Source organism: Zasmidium cellare (genome assembly GCF_010093935.1).
Source record: "Zasmidium cellare ATCC 36951 unplaced genomic scaffold M409scaffold_57, whole genome shotgun sequence".
Lineage (NCBI taxonomy): Eukaryota > Fungi > Ascomycota > Dothideomycetes > Mycosphaerellales > Mycosphaerellaceae > Zasmidium > Zasmidium cellare.
This window is the reverse complement of record NW_022987001.1, coordinates 1-21,089: the sequence shown is the minus strand read 5'-3', so window position 1 is coordinate 21,089 and position 21,089 is coordinate 1. Positions and strand designations below refer to the sequence as shown.

Here is a 21,089-nt window from a genome sequence, read left to right as displayed (position 1 = left end):
TAGCCGTCTCTCACGTCAAGTCTATGACCAGAGACGGTGTCGTGGCTTTTGGTCGGGGATTTTTAGGCTCCAACGCGAACGAGACATTTGCAGCATTATTCTGCATAGCTGCCAGTCTCAGTTCTCGCAACGTCCTTGGATCCATCGCCTCTCCTGGGACAAATTCATGCGGTGAGGGTCGCAACTGCTGGGGCGATCTCTGGGCACTCATTTGCCGGGGAAACGTTGATAGTGCTTTCGCTTGAGGAGGCACAAGAGCCGCGATCTCATCTCGGGCTTGCTGGGGCACCTCTCGCAGGGTTGACATCTGGGAGGCTGGGGTGCGCTTCAAAGGTGCGGACTTGTGTTTGAAAGCAGCTTTTGCGCTCGGAACAGCGTTCTGCGCTTTTTGTCCTGGTCTCTTCGGGCTCATAGGTCGGAACTTCGGGGGACCTTTGGCTGGCGTGACCTTCTTTGACGGCGGCTGGGTTGGTATTGACGAGAACAAATCGGAGTCGTGGTCGTCATCATCTTCATCCAGTAAATCAACAACGCGGGATCTCGGTGGGGAATCTGGAAGTTCGACGTGTCTGAAGGTGGACGGAGGCGGACTGGGTGACTTGACCTCTGCACTCTTCGATTTGCGCTTCTTCCTGGCTGGCTGCGATGTGGACACCTTTGACGGGTCTTTGGGTGGTCTCCCACGCTTCTTCGGAGGCGCCTTGGTCCGCTCACCAGTTGATACCTGATCTACAGGCTGTTTCTGGTCAGAACTTTCACCAAGAGATCCATCGTCCTTTGACGTTCTCGCTTTGCCTTTCTTAGCCTTGGCTGGAGCATCCCATGATCCTTCGGGAAGGCCGTGCTGCAGGAGACACTCAAGCATTTCGTATTCGATCTTGTTTCTGGGATCGTACGGAGTACCATCCTTCTCTGCAAACTCGGACCAGTCTTCATCGGGTGGCTGGGCACTCAGATCAATCTCGACCAGTTCGTGGGCCGAATACATGATCTTCACCTCGCACTTGGTGGGATTGCCAGCTGCATCTTTTCCTGCGGATATTCGACTTGAGGTGGACGTTGTATCTGATATTGTCGTTTTTCCAAAAAGGTGACATTGCGTTGGCCAGAGCTCGTGATAGGAAGACAGGTGCCAGGTGCTTCAGATACTTGGGAGTTTGAAAGTTGTAATGGTGCCGCAGCTCCACACGAAGGCTTCGCTGGTCAATGGTTTTGACCCAGCCGCCTCGAAGGCTGCGAAGGTCACGGGACTGTTCATCCGTGGAGACAACCGGGCTTCTGTAGCCATCGAGGACTCTAAAGTGGGAAAGTCTGGTGGTATCTGGTCTCGAAGTGCGTGCCCAAGATAGTGCCGCCAAAGCCCCATCTGGGGTGGGGAGATATTGACGATGCGTTTGGCAAGGCCGAAAGAGCGCCTACAAACCCAAGCAGCGTTCACTGGCCCACACCCTCTCAGACCAGTGGGATCGTAATCGCCGCCAGCCAAGAGCGCAAACAAGACCAGGCTATCGGCATCAAAGTCCAGCTTCTCTGCCATCGCGTCCGCCTTGTAGACTCGGATGTGATCCTTGACCAGCTCTCCATGGGCTCTCTGGGCCTTGATCAAGGTATTGCAGCCGAACATGAACGAGTCGCCATCGTCGCTCCATACCGCATCGACGATGCCCAACCGCTGGAGCTTGGCACATTCCGCTTCTGCTTCTCCAGGTGCCTGGTGGTAGGGAACCTTCAGCAGGTCGAACATGCGATTGAGAAGGCGAATGCATTCTTTGTCGACTTTGCCACCGCCCCGGTCGCCCCTCCGTGACTGTCCTGGTTTCCTCAAGCCATCGTAGACGAAGAGCAGCTGGATGTTGAGTCTCCAGAGTCGCAGGATGCGCCAGAGAATCGTCCTTTCGGCTGGGGCTGCCGCGGGTACGCCTTGTCGGATTTCCTCGACTTTTTCGGGCGTGAGATTAGCGAAGCGCCATGTTGCCTCGTCGACGGCGATCCGCAGAGGTCTCCCGGTTTCCTTGAAATGTTTGGCAGCATAGTCGGCGACATGCCAGACCTCGCCGTCACCCAAGACGTTCCACAGCCTGACGATTTAGTGTCATCTCTAATCAGTAATCGGGTGGTGGCCTTACCCATTGATACCCATGGTGTCTGGGCATGGGCGAGCAGTGGGTGGAGTAGTGCATTAAGATGGTCAAGTTATGGGTGAAGTTGATTCGGTACGCGTCGCGTGTCGGCGTTCTTTAATTAGCTTTTGATTAAGGTTTAGCGTGGGTTTGATTGGCGACGCCAAGCCAGAAGCCGCAACGTCACTCTTTGCGGTCCCGTCGACAGCTGGCTTTTGGAGTCACAATTATCAAAAAGACACGCCTCCCCCCAATTTCTGCGGTCCTTCGCCTACAACACCACCCCGACTGCAATCCCACGACGATTCCCCCACCATGTCCGCCCAAGCACCGCCGCCGCCGGGCGCACCGCCCGTCCAGCTCCAACCCGGCCAGCAGCCCACCCCCGAGCAGATTCGCGCCATGCAGCAGCAACTCGCCGCCGAAGCGGAAAAGGCGGGTCTTACTGTCCCGCAGTACGTCGAGAAGATGAAGGCGCAGATGATGCGCCAGGCCCAGATGCAGCAACAACAGCAGCAACAGCAGCAGCAGCAGCAGGCTCAGCAGCAACAACAACACGCCAACGGCCCGCAAGGCGCGCAGCCCGGCCAGCAGGTCCCCATCGCGCCCGGCCCGCCCAAGCCGGAGGCCATTGCCATCGCCAACTTCCTCCGCGGGCAAGACCTCAAGATGCGCACGTGCATCTTCCAGCAGCAGCGCAAGGACATGTTCAAGGTCAAGCGCGCCATCCGCGTCCTCCAGTCCGACGCCTACGCCAAGGCCCGCAAGAAGAACCCGCTCCTGCCCGAGGTCAAGGACCGAGTCACCGCCGAGAACACGTTCAAGCAGCTGCCCATGTCCCTCCTCGCCCTCCGCGTCAGCAAGGTCGACCCCCACGAGGGCCACGACCACGGCAAGAAGAAGCGCGTCAAGGGCCTGTGGACCGTCAAGGTCGAGCCGCAGCAGGAAGCCGCCGACGAGTTCTACTACGTCTGGCTGTACGAGGGTTCGCAGTGGAAGAACAAGCTCTACGCCGTCGGTGCGCTCGTCCTCATTCTCGCAGTCGTCTTCTTCCCCGTCTGGCCCTACCGGCTGCGCATCGGCGTGTGGTACCTCAGTATGGGCATGCTGGGCTTGCTCGGTCTCTTCTTCGCCATGGCCATCTTCCGTCTGATCCTCTTCGTCATCACCGTCTTCGCCGTCCCGCCCGGACTCTGGCTGTACCCTAACCTATTCGAGGATGTCGGCTTCTTCGATTCATTCAAGCCGCTTTGGGCGTGGCACGAGAGCGAGAAGGAGATGAAGAAGAGGAAGAAGCAAGAGCGCGAGAGGAAGAAGGCGCGCCGAGAGGCCAAGGCAGATGGACAGTCGAAGGAAGAGAAGAAGGCTGCAAAGGCGGAGAAGAAGGAAGGTGCAAAGAAGCAAGAGCCCGAGATTTCGAAACCTGTGACGGCAAGTGCGACAGGGACTGAGAGTGTACCGTCGGATGGGAATGTGAGCGTGCAGCAGCGGAATTTGAGTGCAAGAGTCGAAGAGGTGGAAGAGGATTGATTGGGTGCAATTACAGCGTTGGCGTTTGGTTGGTTTGGCATGTACATGTAGTCTGCGACGTCGTTGTCAGCAGCTCGTGACTGCAAGAAGCAGGGCACTTGGAAGCAGGTAGATTCGTAGATGTATGAATACTGCCTTTGGTTTCAAGCCGCAGCTCCATCTGCATCATGTTGAAGGACATGACAGGTAAAGTATCTAACCGGACAAGTGTGGAGCATGCCTCAAGTCATCCGTGTGGGTGTTGGAGTGTGTCACTTAGCTTCGGGACAAATTGAACCGAACCGAACATTCCCCAACATGCGGAGTGCATGCGCTTGATGATGGGGTACTGCGCGCTTTTCTGGGGATTGTACGACATCTGCCCTTGGCATTCACATCGGCAGTGAACATGGCATTCATTCTGACTTGCATTATATGGACAGGTTAACGCCTGTCGTTGAACAGCGCTCTTCTCCAGTCCGCAACGATGTTGACTTTCCTATTCTGCTTACTGTTCGCGGCAGTCTATGGGTTTGTCACCTTTACTATACCGGTGTATTAGATGCTAATGTCGATCACAGCTTTGTCGACTATGGCGATGTTCTTCCTGAATTCTACGCCGCAGGTACTGGTCCTGTGCTCAAAGCTGACAGTCCATACGGCGAGCATCAACTTTCCCTGACTCCAGATACACCATACCTTACACTCGACTTCGCCACCGAAGTTGCCGGATTACCATTCTTCGAAGTTGCAGCTCTCTCAAGGCCCACGCAGATAGAGGTGAAGTATGCCGAGGATTTGACCGCTCTGGACAATCCCTACAGTGACGGACCATGGACGTTCTCGAACGGCCTCTCCAACACTTTCAGGACGGAGACATTCAATCTGACGGAGCCGGGACGGATCGAATCATACTTTGTCCAAGGAGGCCAGCGTTGGGAGACGGTGAGGCTTTTGACGAATTCCACCGTCGCGTTCGAGAAGATCGGGTTCAGAACCACAGCGCAACATCTGGCTACAGATGATACTCTTGGCCGATTCTCCTCGTCGAACGCAGTATACGACCGCATCTGGGATCTCGGAGCCAGAGTTGTGCAGGTGGCTTGCATTGATGCAGGGAATGCTCCGTCGACCTGGGACATCACGCCAGATGGAGCCTTCATCAGAGGACAGCAGACGGCCCAGTCCGCTAAAGGTATTGCACTAAGCAACTACACCCTGTCCTTATCGACGAAGATCGTCAAAGGTGGAACGGGCTGGCGAGTTGCGAGCAGCACGACCCCAACAGGAGCAGTGTTCTACCTGACATCCAATTATACAGAAGACACGACCTTTATCAACACCAACCGCACGCTCCTTCCACCAAACACTTTGGTGTTCAACTTCGGCTATTCAATTGTCAATCAGTCAACTCTGGTGACAGGGTGGAATCAATACTTCCCTTTAAATGCTTCCATCCACGAAGACAAGTGGTACAACATCAGCACGACAATCACGAGCGAGGGATATCGAGTCAACATCGACGGCGTACAAGAGATATTGGTGCCGATTTTCGAAGCGGAATACCTGTCTGCTGCGAGCACTTCCAGCTTCGCTTCCTCTTCACCTAAGACTGGGACGTGGGGATTCGGACCTTGGAGTGGACAGGAAGCGTACGTCAAAGACGTTAGAGTGACACTTTCGAACGGCACCGTTGCTTACACCAACGCCATGACCTCTTCATCGACATTGTCAGAGTACGGGGTTGCTCCACTGGACGCTTCCGTCTGCCTCGATGGCGGGAAACGAGATCGACTCGTCTGGATTGGAGACTTCTATCACACAACCAAGGTCATCGCCTCCAGCACACATCGTATGGACTACGTACTGGGGAGTATCGAGTACGCGCTTACACTCCAAAAGCAGGAGCCACCTTTCGAAGGCTTCGCTCCCATCTCTGCCAGTCTTGGATCGAGGCCAGCGTATATGGATGCCTTTTTGAGCAACTATGCCGTTTTACTAGACTATCAGGACCTCTTTCTTGGTGCTATTGGCGATTATTTCTGGCGAACGAATGATCTTGTTGGACTGGAAAAGTACTGGCCGAACGTCAAAAAGCTGGCAGAGGCGAGAATTGGGTACATTGATCCGTACAGCGGATTGGCTGCTGGAGATGATGTTTTCTACTTCTTGGGTCCCGTGAATGGGAGTGCCGTCACGGCGCTTCTATCATATGGCTTGCAAAGACTGATCCCTCTAGCGGAAGCCTTGAATGATACTGCCGCAGCGCAGCACTATCAGGAGACTGCAAGAGATCTGAACGAGGCAGTGAACAGGGAGCTCTGGAGTTCTCAGCTGGGCACGTACGCTCTTTCCATCTCAGCTTCATCCAACTACTCCCTCACAAGCATCGCCTGGACTCTGCTCTCTGGAGCAGCAAACTCAACCCAAGCGGCCTCCATGATCGCGAAGCTGCCAGATCTCCGTCTCGGCGCTGGGTACAAGACCTCCTCCAGCGACCCCGACTTATCCACAACACAACTCTCCCCCAACATCCTCGGCATGCTCCTCGAAGGCCTCTTCATCGCCCATCGGGATCTCGGCGTTGAGAATACGACAGTAGCGAAGACTCTGCTCGACGACTTCTGGAGCCAAATGGTACTGCAAGACGAGTACCACTCCGGCGCCTCGTGGGAATACCTCTATCCCGATGGTTCTCCCGGTATCGATCTCTTCACCTCCCTTGCCCATCCCTGGGGCGCTGCTCCGACGTATGTCCTTCCAGAATATGTCCTCGGCATCACCGCGACGTCCCCAGGCTTCAAAACGTGGGAGTTCCGCCCGAATTTGGGAGCTCTTGGGCTTACTGAAGCTTATGGGACGGTACCGACGCCGTATGGGGTTATTAGTGCTAGGTGGGAGATTGTTGATGGAGGAAAAGGGGCTGTTATTACTGCTTTGGGGCCGAATGGGACGAAAGGGAGGTTGGTTCTTCCTGGGGAGTGGGAAGCGGAGCGTGAAGGGAGGAAGCAGAGGTGCAGATATGTGGATTTGGATGGGGAGGAAGAGCGTTTAGTGAGGCTTCATGGACTGTCTTTATAGGAAAGCCTTATAACCGCTATCGTTGTCCCGCTAAACCTCAATTTCACCCATGCCGCCGAAATCACCTTGAAGTCACAATTGACCACCACTTATGCTCAGACACAAAAAGACCACAGCGTAAGGATCATATTCAACAGAGACAAGCACGAGTAGAAACAAGATGAGGAGAAAGTACTTATCGGACTTCAAAGCCATACAGTTCATCATCAAGGGCCGGCGAGGCTTCCACATGGTCCAGCCGCCTGCTTTTCAAGACCTTTTCACCATCCAAGCTTGGTATGATTCCGGCATCAGCGAGTCGTGAGTGCATTTTGTATCTCGGTGGAGCAAGGCGTGGTCAGGCCTTGCTTGAGACATTTACTTGACGCCAGAGTGTTCGAGCGAGGGGATGGGTTGTAGTTGTGAAGAAGAGCACGATTTTGATGTTGTTGTTGCTGGATTCAGGGGCGAACCGACAAGCCGCAATCCTTCCACCGCATCCGCCTCCGCCCGAAACCCGGCCGACTCCAGACGACCCCAATGGCTGGGATATCTTCTGGGCGAGCTCCACCAGCTGCGGCAATGTCATACCACGCATGGGTGCATCGTCATCGCGGTGCGCCCAAGACAGGAGATGTCCAGATCCGGTAGGTAGGTAAGCTCCTTTCTCATTCATTCACTCTCCTGGCTTCTTTCTCTACACCCCTCTCCACTCTTTCCTTACCGACCATGGCCGCCTCTGCAATGCTCAAGAGCCGGGTGCGCCGGCCCTCGTACCTCTCCAGACTCGCCAAAGCAGAAGACCTGATCGATCTCTTCCCGCACAACTCGTACATCGGCTGGTCCGGATTCACGGGTGTTGGCTACCCCAAGAAGGTGCCCACCGCTCTCGCCGAGCATGTCGAGAAGAACAACCTGCAAGGAAAGCTCAAGTACAACTTGTTCGTGGGAGCGTCGAGTGGAGCAGAGACGGAGAACAGATGGGCCAGGAATAATATGGTAAGATGAGGACGAGAGGGTCAGAGAAGACGAGGCATTGACCGGTGGACAGATCGAGAGGAGAGCGCCGCATCAAGTGGGCAAGGAGATCGCCAGAGGCATCAACAATGGGAACATCAACTTTTTCGACAAGCACCTGTCCATGTTCCCGGTGGATCTGATGTACGGCTTCTACACCAAGCACAAGGAGAACAATCGGCTGGACGTGGCTGTGGTGGAAGCGAGCGCTATCACAGAAGACGGGGGCATTATTCCTGGAGCCAGCGTGGGCGCCAGTCCAGAGATCATTCAGAGTAAGAAAAGACGACTATCAAGGAATATGAACGGCAGCTGACATCTCGCAGTGGCGGACAAGATCGTGATTGAAGTCAACACGGCGGCGCCCAGCTTCGAGGGACTGCACGACATCACCATGACAGACCTCCCACCGCGCAGGAAGCCGTATCTTGTCATGTCGCCCGAAGACAGGATTGGAACACCTTACATCCCCGTCGACCCCGAGCGAGTGGTGGCTGTGGTGGAAAGCGACTATCCCGACCAAACGCAGCCAAATGCACCCGAAGACGACAACTCCAAGGCCATCGCTTCCCACCTCATCGAATTCCTCAAACACGAAGTCTCCCACGGCCGTCTCCCCGAGAACCTCCTCCCGATCCAGTCTGGTATCGGCAACATCGCCAACGCCGTCATTGGCGGCCTGTCTCACGGCGGCGCCAACTTCAAGAACCTCAAGGTGTGGACAGAAGTGCTGCAGGACTCCTTCCTCGACCTCTTTGACAGCGGCAACCTCGACTTCGCAACGGCCACCTCGATCCGCTTCTCGCCCGACGGGTTCCACCGCTTCTACGAACGCTACGCCGACTACGCCCCGAAACTGCTCCTCCGCTCGCAGCAGGTCTCCAACTCGCCCGAGATCATCCGCCGGCTGGGGGTGATTGGCATGAACACGCCCGTCGAGGTGGACATTTACGCCCACGCCAACTCGACCTGCGTCATGGGCTCGCGCATGCTCAATGGCCTGGGTGGTAGCGCCGACTTCCTCCGATCCTCGAAATACTCCATCATGCACACACCTTCCACGCGCCCTTCGAAGACGGATCCACACGGCGTCAGCTGCATCGTCCCCATGTGCACTCACGTCGACCAGACCGAGCACGATTTGGATGTGGTGGTGACGGAGCAAGGATTCGCCGATGTGAGAGGCATGTCGCCGAAAGAAAGAGCCAGGGAAATTATCAAGAAGTGCGCGCATCCAGAGTACTATCCGATCTTGAAGGATTACTTTGACAAAGCGGAGTTTGAGTGCTTGAAGAAGGGATGGGGACACGAGCCGCACTTGCTGTGGAATGCATTCGACATGCACAAGCATTTGAATGAGCATGGAACGATGAAGATCCCTACATGGGGATGAATGAAATAAAGACGGGTGATATACTTTCTGCGGAATTTGCGAGGAGCATGGAAATGGTGCATAATTCCACTTGTGCGGAGACTTGATAGATGAAGATATCGATTTCTTTCTCAACGCCAGCCGTGAATTCATATGATATACAATATCTATACCTGCTCGTTAATAAGCAAACCAGCCATGCCCTGTCCTGTACCAATGCACATGGTCGTAACGAGGACCTTCTTCTTTTGTCTTCTGGCCTCGCTCAGACCGGTGACAATCTGTCTCGCGCCAGTGCATCCCAGCGGGTGTCCCAACGCAATCGCACCTCCTCTTGGGTTCATCTTCTGCCAATCAATCTTCAGCGTGTCTTTGCAGTAGACGGCCATGCTGGCGAATGCCTCGTTGAGCTCGAAGAGGTCGATATCGTCGACGGTGAGGCCGAACTTGCTCAGCAGCTTGGGCACGGCGATGGATGGACCGATACCCATGATGCGAGGCGCGAGACCAGCCACGGTGGCGCCGACGAACTTGGCCATGATGGGTTGGCCGAGCTCGAGGGCTTTGCTGCGCTTCATGAGGAGGATTGCTGCGGCGCCGTCGGTGACCTGGGAGGAATTGCCGCCAGTGGACTTGTCGCCGTAGTCGGGGAAAGCGGGGCGGATCTTGTTGAGCGATTCGAAAGTGGTGCCCCATCGTGGTCCCTCGTCCTTGGTGAGGGTGACATCCTTGCCGTCGAGCTTGACCGTGATGGGTGTGATCTCGTCGTCGAACCAGCCCGCCTTTTGTGCGACTTCGGCCCTGCGGTATGACTCGGCGGCGTAGCGGTCCTGCTGCTCGCGCGAGATGTTGAAGTCCTTGCCCACGTTCTCCGACGTCTGGCCCATGGGCTGCATGCAGTCGCGGGCGTCTTGGTTGGCGTTCATGATGTCGTCGACGAAGGGGCGGGTGAGGCGGTCGCCGCCGGCCGTCATGGACTCAGCGCCGACGGCAATTCCGATCTCGATGCTGCCGGTGGTGATCTGGTTGGCGATGTCTTGCACGGCCTTGAGGCCTGACGAGCAGAAGCGGTTGACGGAGGAGCCGGCGGTGGTGATGGGGAATCCGGCGGCGAGGAGGGCGGCGCGGCAGTAGTAGGCGGCTTTGGCGTCCGAGACCTGTATCCGTATCAATAGGCAAGTCTGTATAATACTGCCCGACCTAATCTTACGTTTCCAAGACAGACATCCTCAACCAATTGAGGGTCTATCCGCGACTTCTGGAGCGTCTTCTCCAAGATCTTGAAGACAATGCCATCGAGAGGGGTGTCCTTCAATCCACCTTTTCGGCCCTTGGCGAGGGGCGTTCGTGTCGCGAAGGTGATGACAATGTCGTCGGGGTTCTTCTGGGTGCTGTGATACCAACCTGTCAGCTCTTGACATGTGAAACTTGCGGTGGGGGAGAGGTTCATTCACTTACATCTTGTCCAACGGCTTCTGGCCGGGAAGGAGCTGGGCAGCGAAGTCTGAGAGTCGTTGGGTGGCCATAGTGGAAGATGTGGAATGTTTGTGGGGAGGAAATGGGGAAGATGGACAAACCAAAAGATATAGAGAAAAAGGCGAAGATGATATGGATGAGGTGAATAACATGCCGGGAGATCTGAAGCTGCCTCGGCCCAATCTGCTGCCAGCCGATTTGCCGCCCCGTCTTGTGCCGCCACCGCCCCCGGTTCTCCTCCTCGGCATGTGGAGCTATCAACAACCACGACGTCCTGATCCATGCCGTCGCACCGTCGGCACTTGATCTTACGATGGAATCACCACCGGACGTCGGCGTCGTCTTCGATCACGGCTCCCGCATTACCCACGGCGATGCCGCCAATGTCAAGAAGCCCTTCGACGCTGTGGCCTTGACCATGCATGAGCTCTCGCCGTCCAACGAGAAGGGCTTTCGAGGACAGCTCGGATTCATCGAGTTCAACAGACTATCGCCTGCCCAGACATATCCACATGAGCATCGACACGACGAGGCTGGTCGACGAAAGGATCATGATCCTCCACGGCGTGGGACTCGTCGAGATGGCTGGCGAGGTATTTGCTGTGGCTCCAGGCTCGCTGGTCACTACAGTCGGTGGCGTGCCACATACATTCACTGCATGTCCTGCTGGCGTGAGACTGCCTCATGGAATCGTTTCCACTGGTACTTTTACAATGGTCTACGAGTACGAGGAGCCAACGTCGTTCTTCCCCACCAAGTCGACCACCGTGGTAAAGAACGCCGCGGATTATGAGCCTTGGGAGGGTTCTTTGGATGAGATCAAGTTTCCGAAGCTCACTGCTGGAGAGGTGTCGAGAAAGGGAGAGTAGTCTTCAACAAAGAAATCAGCAAGCTGAGCTTGGCTTGATGCTAACTTCCAATCATTACGCAGCCATTCAATGGTGTGTCATTCAATCTGGATATTCCAATGCGTGTTGATCTTCAAGCCAAGCCAGTCGAGAGCCAGCAGTGATGAGGTCGGTCCCTCTTTCGACCAAAGCAGGCAGCACTTCGACCTACATTGGACCAATGCCCTCCCTTTCCGCCACACCTTGAACCCTCGCACCCCACGCACATCCATGCCATCGCCAGCCCGCTCCGACTTGTACTCATCCACTGTACTGCCGAGACCCTAGGCACCATTCGCGGCCGGCAGCAGCGTATTGAACAGCTTTTGTACCAGGTCTTTAAATGCGACAGGCTCAAAGTTGGCTTTTCCATCCGCTTCGACTCGCGAAGGCATCGGATAAATGGATTCTGCGGAATTGATCATGGTGAAGAATGGGATCGAAAACCGGGAAGGAATCGTTTTCTCGCCGTTCTGTGCAGGACGAACCGCTACTCGATGCATTGCAGACGGATAAAGGCCTGTCCATCCATCAGAACACGGTATCGGGGACAAGCACGCTCCTGAGGGCTTATGATGGTCTTACCATTCGAGAATCTTTCCATGAACTCGCCGATGTTCAGGTACAGCATTCCTTCTCGAGGCGATGCCGACATGTACTCGCCGCTCTCTCGATTCTGGAATTCGAGGCCAGACTCTGACTCTTGGAAAAGGAGTGTGTACGATCTGCAACAGCCTGTGAGTATTGATCTTGAAGGGTAGTGAAAGGGTCATCTGTACGAGAAGTCTCGATGCGCGGCGAGACGAATCTTATTGGGATCACTCAAATCATCATAACCCATCGGTAAGTAATGGGCTAAGCGAAGTTGATATTCGACTGGAGAGTGCACTCAGCGTAACGTCTTGCACTCTTCTTCGCTCAAGTCCATGCCCAACATCAAACCTTCAAGGATCGCTTGAGTGATGGTGGCAAGTTGACCATGTAGGTTTACCATGTGCGGCCGAAACCCTGGCAAGACCTCATCCGGAAGCCAGATGTTCTTTTGCTCCTCGTTGTCTTCATGGCCAATGTCGTACGTTTCCTGGAACTGTCAGTACGGAGGGCTGGCTAAGTGTCGTCCAACGACTGTACCTTCCAGTCGATGGCATTCGAGTAAAATGTTTTTTCACTCTCAGAAGTACTGTAGACAGCGCCGAGCTTTCCCGACTTCTCCTTCGCCGTAGCCAAATAGCCTCGATGAGGCATTGGGCCATCAGGGTGTGGCGCTCGCATCTTTTCGTCGAGAGGAAGATCGAATAGCTTGCGCATGGTGGAAAACGCATCATGAAGGTCGGTCTCAGGTAGGCCATGGCCAGTAATACCAGCACATCCGTGCAGTTTTACGGCCTCTGCGAGCTGTTTGGCGGCCTTTCTTTTCGTCTGCTCATCTTGTCCGCCCACAAAGGCTGATATGTCGGCAATGGGTATGGCAGTCATGGTGGGTAGAGCAGGTCAGAAGGCAGAATCATAGTGCCCTGAATAATGTCGAATCGAAGTCCCACTTGTAGGAGAATCGACTACCCAACAGCTCATTGATCAGCACGCTTCCTGTCGAAGGATTCGATTTGATAACATCCCAAACAGGATTTGGTACCGAACGAGTAGTACGGTTAGATACTTGTAGGGCTGATTTTACTTCGGATTATTGCACGGCGGACGATGGCAGGGCTCCATCGACTTCAATCAATTTTATCTAACAGTCTATGCCGTCGAAGTACGATATAGTGTTGTGCGAGACGAATACGCTCACAAAAATGTCCGAAAACGCCCCAGTACAGTTCCACAGGATCGGATACTTTGCACTTATGCAGGACCTTATCAATCATTACGACGGCGCAAACAAAACCAATTCAGGTACTTGTACGGCTCGACTTTGCTCTTCCAACTTCGTTACAGCTTACTCTAGTCTGACCGAAAATGGGTTCAATCGGTGACACTCCAATTGCTACGAAGGGAAAATTCATTGTACCGGTATTCGATGGCGAACCACATTCGGATCCTTTCACGAGGCCATATGGCGCTCCCCCGAAGCCAAAAGCCTCTGCGTCCGTCACATTCCCTCTCGTCGACTTCAGGAGCCAAGTCTTCACGGCAGCTCCAGGGGGCGACTACAATGGAGATGAAGCATTCATGAGATCCCATGGCTTCACAGCTGTAAAGCACGTCTCTTCCATCAAAGACATCGAGGGATTCAGAGACGCAGACACAATGAACGATGTATACTATGCCGAGATGGAAGACCTAGTCAAGCGAGTGACTGGGTGCAAGTTCGTGGTCATCAACAACAGTACTTGTCGAGGAGGCGCACCACCCACTAATCTTGATGAGATGAAGGCTTTCCGGGTCGGCATGTTGACTAAAGATCAGCAAGCGGAGGTTGACATGAAGAAGACATTCCACAAGCCAGGTCCGCCTTTGCAGCCGATTCGCATGCCGCACTGCGACTCGACGGCGTTGGGTGGGCGGCAGAGTGTGCGGAGCATGAAGGAGGAAGTGACCGAACTCGCGGAGAAGTGTGGAATCCTGGCCACGGAGGAGGCAATCTGTGCCAAGGCAGCTCTTCACGCTGAAGGTAAAGGAGATCGAGAGGCCTTCGAGGAAGAGTACAACGACCATGTCTCGGGCAAGCTGGGTCCCAGATATGCCGCCTTTTCCATTTGGAGGCCGATGAAAACAGTGACGAGAGATCCGCTCGCAATGGCACCGTGGAGCCACGCAAGCCAGCATGGAGACTTCGTGGTAGAGCCGTATGATAATCGTGTTGCCGGCTACAAAGGCGACTGGAAGAAGGAATTCGCCATGCTCAAAGTCCGACCAGAGGCTACCAAGAACGAGGGCGAGAAGGATCTGAAGTTCTATTATGTGTCGAATATGGAGCCTGACGAGGTGTTGTTCGTCAAGTTGTTCGATACGGCTGGAGTGGGGAGCCAGGCGAAGGAGGAGGTGGGATGCCTGCACGGAAGTCCAGATCTCGGCGATGTAGCGTATGGAGAGACGAGGGAGAGTGTTGAAGTTCGATGCATGGCGTTTTGGTAGATAGCATCATCGTTCGGGGAAGTAGGATCGATTAGTTGCATGCCTCGTCGTTGGATTATCCTACGGAATGAATACTATTGCCAGCTTCTGATCGTTTTCGCCCAGTTCAATATTAGTGCATGGAAGCGATTATGGATGAAAGTAGCATACGCTCAAGACAGAATGACGGAGAAGCGAGATCATCTCTCAGATACCATTGCAGGCGAAGAAACTGGCCAGACAATCTCTGTCCGAGTGGGCGGCGGCGAAGGAAGGGCATCCATACTTCAGTTCATTGAAAAGCGCATGGGAGCACCGCCTTTTCATGCGAGCCTCGGTGCTCTGAGCCGTCACTGCATGTTGTCTGCAGCCATCGTCCCGTCTTGTTTTCGGATGAAGTTCCAGAGTCTTGTGGCGGATCAAATTTGGGCTCCGGCCGCTGTGGACCAGTTCTGTGGAAGAGACGGTGCGGCCAGACTGGGTGCAGAGTGTACGATAGTCTGAGGTGTAACAGCCGTCTGTATGCAAGGTAGGGGCGTGGACCGCTGCCACGGCGCAACAAGGACTCTCAGAAGAGGTCGACTGGCCGAAAAGGTGAGATCTTAATCCTTTGGCTCCTAGATGTGGCTTGCTTGGGCCAGATCCAGATGAATCTTGTGCAGCAGCTGCCCGTATGGGGACTGGCGGTGTGGAGACTTTCCCAACTTCACTTCTTCTGCACCTTCTTCTTCTGAACCCACGTGGTCGGAATCAACATCAAACAACTTGGTGCATCAAAGGCGGAAGCATATGCGCATCGAGAGGAAAGTATCAGAAAGCCATCAGAATGGGCTACAAGATGGCAGTGAGTCCGCGACCATTTCCCTTCCATTGTGTCTCACTCTCTTCGTTCACTTGAAACCCGAGCCGGAGCACTCCTCGCCATGGCTTTTCTCCCGTCTGCTCTCGTTGCCTCTGCGTTCCTTATCACAGCTCAAGCATCGCCTCTGGCAGGCCGAGATGCTGCGACTCCCGTCTGCTCCGCGTGGCCGTACAGGGTTGCACAAAGCTTCGCCGGCTATGCACCATTTCAATCGTCTTGCTCTTCCCGTTTCCCTGTCGCTGCCGTGACTGTCATATCGACCGGTGAGTCGCTCTTCTCGAGTCCTTCCTCTTATTCGAAGCTGATCGAGCCCGCAGTCACACCGGATCCCATCACATCCGTAACGACAATCTTAGCAACAGATGTGACACTGGCTACGTCCGTATCCGTCGAGACAGATTACTTCACGTCGGTAGTAGCGACAGCTACGGAGCTTGCTCAAAAGCGGGCTGTCATACGCAGAGCCTCGTCGACCAACGGTACCAACGCATTCTTGAGCACCGCATGCTCTTGCATTGAGACTCCCGCGACGATTCGAACTAGAAGATGTATTACCAATGCTGGGCTGACTTCAATGAACAGACATACGTTACTGTCACCGCCGATGCCAGTACCGCATTTGAGACCGAAACTTCTATCGTTCCATCGACGTCAATCGTCGTCGTTCCGTCGACAACCACAGTTGATGTGGATATTACTACGGTCCTGACCGTCAGTAGTCCGACCAGCGATACCTCCACCAGCGATACCTCCACCAGCGAAACCTCCACCAGCGAGACTTCAGCTAGCAGCTCATCACCTACCGAGACCTCAACTAGCGACTCGTCGACCAGTGATATCGAAACAACCAGTACGTTCTCAAATCGCCGCTTTGAAGTGCGGGCCTGACTTGAAGCTTGTTCAGCGTCGAGTACCTCAGACAGTACCTCATTAACAAGCACCGCCTTATCGGACAGTACTGCACCGGACACAACGACGACATCAAGTGATTCGACCTCATCAACAACGGAAACCACTCCAACGGGCACGGACAGTACTACTTCATCGACGACCGAATCCATTCCAGCGACGACTGATGATAGTACTTCATCGACAACGACATCTGAGAGCACCACGGACAGCTCTACTGGTGAGGAGCCTTTTCCACTGCTGGGTATGGAAGACCCGAGCTAACAATATGCACTACAGTCTCTACCACATCCGACAGCACTACAGATTTCTCGTCCAGTAAGCACCCTCTATCCTCTGCTTGACAGTTGATACAGCATCTGACAATTCGCGCTCCAGCTTCGACTACCACCGACAGCACTACATCGACGCCCGAAAGCACATCGACCACGAGCGATGGCACTACAAGGAAGTGTCCATGTTCCCAGCTTGAGTGGTGGAAGAAAGCAGCCCGAACGTATCCCTGACCGCACATGTACAGCCTCATCAACGACATCGAGCAGCACTGCCACGAGTAGCACTCCCACGCCCACGCCTTCAAACTTGGTAACGAATGGGGCCTTCGATGGCGACGTCGACGGTCTTGGGTCAGTACCCTACTGGTCGCACAGTGGTAACATTACGGTGGGACGCACGCAGGGCTTTGCACACTCCAAGACACAATACGGGTACGAAACAGCGATGACAGAAGTTCAAAGTCGATCATTTGCTGACGCTTTGGCAATACAGCGACTTTCATTCAGTAGTCAATGCCTCGATCCCACAAATCAGCCAAACGATCTGGTCGACCACTTCTGGAGCAGCGTACTTCTTGACGTTCTACTACATGCCCTACAAAACCTCCGGAATTGACGCCTTGAGCGGAGAGTTCTGCGACTTGACAGTCTCTTTTGGCAACCAAACGCTACCTGACATCAAATTCTCCGACAATGTACTCCCTGTGACCGCAGCAGTCTACATTCAATACGGACCCGTTGCAGTTCCGGCGAGTCAAGATGCGGCTGTCCTGGGTTTGGCCTAGGATTGTGCTTCACACGGTGGCGGGAATGCCGATGGAGAGTTGTATGTTGACGATATCTCGCTGACGGCTGCTTGAGAGAATCGGGTACGGCGTTGTTCGATTGGGTGCTGGGATGGTGTTTGAGAGGGATATGAGAAGATGCTCACGAGTTTACGATCGAAGTGTACGATAGATCTAGATCATACACGACTGTACATGATGCCGGACGAAAGCCTGCTTGATTTCTCCAAAAGACATTCAGCAGGGCTGGGCCAGCGTTGAGGAATGTCGAGGCAATGTATCTCCCTAGGTCTAGAGACTGTACTGTGCAGCAAGTGGTATGGTAGCTCAACGCCGCAACTGTCAATTGAGAGCGTAGACACATGAAGACCTTGCGTTTCATGACTTGCCCGTAGTTTCAGGAGTTGCCTGATCGTCGACCTTCGTAAAGACATACAGCCGCGGCAGAGACGAGGTTGGGGACTGAGACAGCGTGCTCAGCCTCCAGCCTCATCGGGTAACTTCGTCCATCCTTGGTGCGGCCGCACACACGGAAAGACTCAAGAGAGCAACCTCGACCGCAACCTGACATCACCTCAACCTCAATTCTCGCCCGGCCTCGTACGAGCGGCTCATGAGGAAGATACCTTTGTCCCCAGGCAGCAGCATTGGGAAGACAATCCAATTATGCGCAGTATGCACGGAACGCATTGAGGACATCAGAGAAGAAATACTTGAACATCACGCTCGCACTTACGCTGGGGAGTACAGAATACCCAGTCCACTCGTTGTCTGGTTGTCCTGCGAGCAGGTTCTTACACCATGGTGTTCCAAGTCTTGTCCCATTTCGTCAAGCAATCGTTCTTCCTTCCCAATCCCAGACTGACCGAAGAGAACCTGCCTAACCAGTCCGGCAGAGTCTTCATCGTCACTGGTGGCTACGCTGGAGTGGGAGACCAGCTTTCGCAGATATTGTATTCGAAGAATGGCACAATATACATCGCCGGTCGCAGCAAAGAGAAAGCAGAGTCAGCGATGGTACGCATCCAGAAAGCTCACCCTTCGAGCAAAGGAAGACTCGAGTTCTTGAAGCTGGACCTTGGAGACTTGACGACGATCAAACCTGCGGTGGAGAGCTTTTTGTCTCAAGTATCCCGGCTGGACGTCCTCATCAGTAAGTGAGATCGTGCTGCGGCTTCGAATGGCAAACCTAACATGCTTCTTCCAGACAATGCCGGCGTCATGTTCCCTCCCATTGGATCAAAATCAACGCAAGGGCACGAAATGCAGATGGCGACGAACTGCCTTGGTCACTTCCTCCTTGCTCGGCTGTTGAGTCCCGTTCTCGAGCGTACTGCGTCTGCAGCTGCGCCCGGTGCCGTTCGTATCGCCTGGGCAGCATCCTTCGGCGTCGATGCGCTTTCTCCGAAGGGTGGTGTCAGCTTCGACAAAGACGGTGCGTTCGAAGCTCATGGCAGCAACAATCAAGTCAACTACGGCGCCACCAAAGCTGGCAATCTCTTCCTCGCCTCGCAGTTCGCCAGAAAGCCCCCGATCGCAGCCGATGGAAAGGGAATGGTCAACGTCGCCTTCAATCCGGGCAATCTAAGGACGGAATTGCAGCGGCACTCGGGGAAGCTCGAGGTCTGGGTCGTTGACAAGCTGCTGCTCAACCCAGCGATCTTGGGAGCGTACACCGAGCTCTGGTGCGGTTGGAGCGAGGATGTCAAGCCGGAGAGCAACGGAGCGTACGCATGGCCATGGGGACGGTTTGGGCCTGTGCGGGATGATGTCGAGGCCGAGTTGGCGGATGGTGGCAAGGCGGAGATGTTTTGGAGGTGGTGCGAGAAGGAGACAAGAGCATTCGCTTGACCGGTCGCATAGTGCGAAGGATAGCGTGCCCTGTTCCGTCTGCATCGAGGCAGTTGAATCCGTGTACATGTGCTCGCTACTAGACTGCCGAGATCTACTAATAAGTACCTGTCTTGTCGGCTAGACTTCATCGCCGGTCTAGTCGTAATTTTCGTAGGTTTATCGTTATAAGTACGTCGTTAAATACTCTCTACTACTTAAAGCTCGTTAATAGAAGATATATTATATATTAAGATTTATAGTAGTCTATAATAAAAGATATTCTATTATTATAAACTATAATATTATTTCTATATATAAAGAAGATTCTATTAAATAGTATAGTCTAGATAGATAGGCTAAAGTAGATATCTAAAGTATTAGTACTAAAAGTTACGTAACTAAAAAGAGCTTATTATTAGAATCGGTTTATTAATCCTAGAATTTTACTTAGTATAAGTACTAAGCTTAAGTTTTTAGTTAGAGCTTATTAAAAAAAGAGAATTAATAGACTACTAAAGTAATCTTTAAAGTAGAGGTTTAAGTATAATTATAAACTAAATAGTAAAATTAAATAATAAGTTAAACGCTATTATAATAAGTATAATATCGTTCCTATATATAAAGAAAAATTACTCTAATTATTTTATATTTTAAAAATACTTTTAGATTCTAAAGTTAGGTTTAGGTATTTCTAGGAAATAGATACTATTTTTAGAGATAGATAGAATTTTCTTAGTTTTTAGTACTATTTCTAGAGATAGATAAGTTTTCTTAATTTTTAGTACTATTTCTAGAGATAGTTAAATTTTCTAGGTTTTTAGAGCTATCTCTAGAAATAGTTAAGTATTCTAGGTTTTTAGCGCTATTTTTAGAGATAGTTAAATTTTCTAGAGTTTTAGTACTATTCCTAGGAATAGTTAAATATTCTATATTTTTAATACTATTTTTAAGAATAGTTAAGTATTTTAGGTTTTCGATACTATTTCTAGAGATAAAGAATATTCCTATAAATTAAGATCGATATAAAATAGATTAACTAGTTATAAAGTATTCTAGTTATATTAATAATACTAGTAGATAATTTACTTATATTAGAAAAGTTAAAAGTAGAGCTATAGTTAGAAAAGTATTAGGTAAAAAGCTAATTTATAAGCTTTAGTCGCTATTATAGTAGAGAGGATATATATAAGTATATTACTAAAATTAGTAGAATAGACTTAGATTATACTATTTTTAGGAATAGCCTCTTAATTTCGGAAAATAAACTCTATTTAATATAGATTACTACTTTATACTATCTATTTTCTACTATATTACTTTTAGAATATCGCTTTTCTTTTTATACTTTATTATTATTTTAAGATATAGCTTTACTATACTATCTAAAAGGCTAGCTTAATCTAGTAAAAGCTATAGTAGTATTAGTAAAAAAATTAGACTTATAGATAGTATACTATTAGAGACTAAGTTAATTAAAAAATAAGCTAAATCTTTTTAACTAATAACTATATAGTTCCCTATTAACGATATTACTTCTAAATAGAATATAAGCTATAACTAGGATATTAATAAAAAATATACTAAATAGCTATATTAACTATTCGAAAAATATAAACTAGACTAACTCGACTATATATACCGTCTCTATCTATTATATAGCGCGTAAGATATACGAGCTATATACTAACGTTTTAATATTAATTATAAGCTAAATAACTCTAGCGTATCTCTACTATCCTTTTATTACGGATCGAAGTAGGGTACGTATAGGCTCCCTAGGATCGACGTACGTAACCGCTCTCTCGCTCTATTAAGAGAGCGATAGAGTACTTTTCCTCTTACCTTATAGAGCGTAGAGTAATACGCTTCTCCTTTATTATATAGGAACGATATTATAGTTTATATAATAGCGTTTAACTTACTATTTAAT

General features: G+C 51.9%; 10 protein-coding genes across 10 annotated transcripts; 7 read left to right on the top strand and 3 right to left on the bottom strand.

Annotated features, from left to right (window-relative positions):
* Nucleotides 1–10: 10 nt before the first annotated feature.
* On the bottom strand, nt 11–2,140 carry M409DRAFT_60648 (uncharacterized protein; the record flags this gene model as incomplete). Its single annotated transcript, XM_033814542.1, has 3 exons — nt 11–1,065; nt 1,150–2,078; nt 2,127–2,140. The coding sequence occupies 3 exons, from the start codon at nt 2,138–2,140 to the stop codon at nt 11–13; spliced, it is 1,998 nt and encodes a 665-aa protein (XP_033660463.1).
* Nucleotides 2,141–2,435: 295 nt separating this feature from the next.
* Nucleotides 2,436–3,650, top strand: M409DRAFT_29891 (uncharacterized protein; the record flags this gene model as incomplete). The annotated part of the gene is made up of 1 exon (XM_033809668.1): nt 2,436–3,650. The coding sequence occupies one exon, from the start codon at nt 2,436–2,438 to the stop codon at nt 3,648–3,650; it is 1,215 nt and encodes a 404-aa protein (XP_033660462.1).
* Nucleotides 3,651–4,116: 466 nt separating this feature from the next.
* M409DRAFT_70897 (glycoside hydrolase family 78 protein) lies at nt 4,117–6,710 on the top strand (the record flags this gene model as incomplete). The annotated part of the gene is made up of 2 exons (XM_033818951.1): nt 4,117–4,160; nt 4,211–6,710. The coding sequence occupies 2 exons, from the start codon at nt 4,117–4,119 to the stop codon at nt 6,708–6,710; spliced, it is 2,544 nt and encodes an 847-aa protein (XP_033660461.1).
* Nucleotides 6,711–7,418: 708 nt separating this feature from the next.
* On the top strand, nt 7,419–9,099 carry M409DRAFT_70896 (uncharacterized protein; the record flags this gene model as incomplete). The annotated part of the gene is made up of 3 exons (XM_033818950.1): nt 7,419–7,688; nt 7,741–7,981; nt 8,033–9,099. 3 exons carry the CDS (start codon nt 7,419–7,421, stop codon nt 9,097–9,099), a joined length of 1,578 nt encoding a protein of 525 aa, XP_033660460.1.
* Nucleotides 9,100–9,245: 146 nt separating this feature from the next.
* Nucleotides 9,246–10,604, bottom strand: M409DRAFT_29888 (uncharacterized protein; the record flags this gene model as incomplete). The annotated part of the gene is made up of 3 exons (XM_033809667.1): nt 9,246–10,235; nt 10,289–10,469; nt 10,537–10,604. The coding sequence occupies 3 exons, from the start codon at nt 10,602–10,604 to the stop codon at nt 9,246–9,248; spliced, it is 1,239 nt and encodes a 412-aa protein (XP_033660459.1).
* Nucleotides 10,605–10,867: 263 nt separating this feature from the next.
* Nucleotides 10,868–11,423, top strand: M409DRAFT_70894 (uncharacterized protein; the record flags this gene model as incomplete). The annotated part of the gene is made up of 2 exons (XM_033818949.1): nt 10,868–10,989; nt 11,033–11,423. 2 exons carry the CDS (start codon nt 10,868–10,870, stop codon nt 11,421–11,423), a joined length of 513 nt encoding a protein of 170 aa, XP_033660458.1.
* Nucleotides 11,424–11,725: 302 nt separating this feature from the next.
* M409DRAFT_70893 (uncharacterized protein) lies at nt 11,726–12,917 on the bottom strand (the record flags this gene model as incomplete). Its single annotated transcript, XM_033818948.1, has 4 exons — nt 11,726–11,961; nt 12,027–12,166; nt 12,341–12,522; nt 12,573–12,917. 4 exons carry the CDS (start codon nt 12,915–12,917, stop codon nt 11,726–11,728), a joined length of 903 nt encoding a protein of 300 aa, XP_033660457.1.
* A 480-nt stretch (nt 12,918–13,397) lies between these two features.
* M409DRAFT_60643 (uncharacterized protein) lies at nt 13,398–14,516 on the top strand (the record flags this gene model as incomplete). Its single annotated transcript, XM_033814541.1, has 1 exon — nt 13,398–14,516. The coding sequence occupies one exon, from the start codon at nt 13,398–13,400 to the stop codon at nt 14,514–14,516; it is 1,119 nt and encodes a 372-aa protein (XP_033660456.1).
* A 902-nt stretch (nt 14,517–15,418) lies between these two features.
* Nucleotides 15,419–17,326, top strand: M409DRAFT_29884 (uncharacterized protein; the record flags this gene model as incomplete). The annotated part of the gene is made up of 8 exons (XM_033809666.1): nt 15,419–15,620; nt 15,675–15,769; nt 15,940–16,207; nt 16,262–16,486; nt 16,546–16,584; nt 16,645–16,725; nt 16,787–16,973; nt 17,035–17,326. The coding sequence occupies 8 exons, from the start codon at nt 15,419–15,421 to the stop codon at nt 17,324–17,326; spliced, it is 1,389 nt and encodes a 462-aa protein (XP_033660455.1).
* An 801-nt stretch (nt 17,327–18,127) lies between these two features.
* Nucleotides 18,128–19,177, top strand: M409DRAFT_70892 (uncharacterized protein; the record flags this gene model as incomplete). Its single annotated transcript, XM_033818947.1, has 2 exons — nt 18,128–18,479; nt 18,534–19,177. The coding sequence occupies 2 exons, from the start codon at nt 18,128–18,130 to the stop codon at nt 19,175–19,177; spliced, it is 996 nt and encodes a 331-aa protein (XP_033660454.1).
* Nucleotides 19,178–21,089: the final 1,912 nt, after the last annotated feature.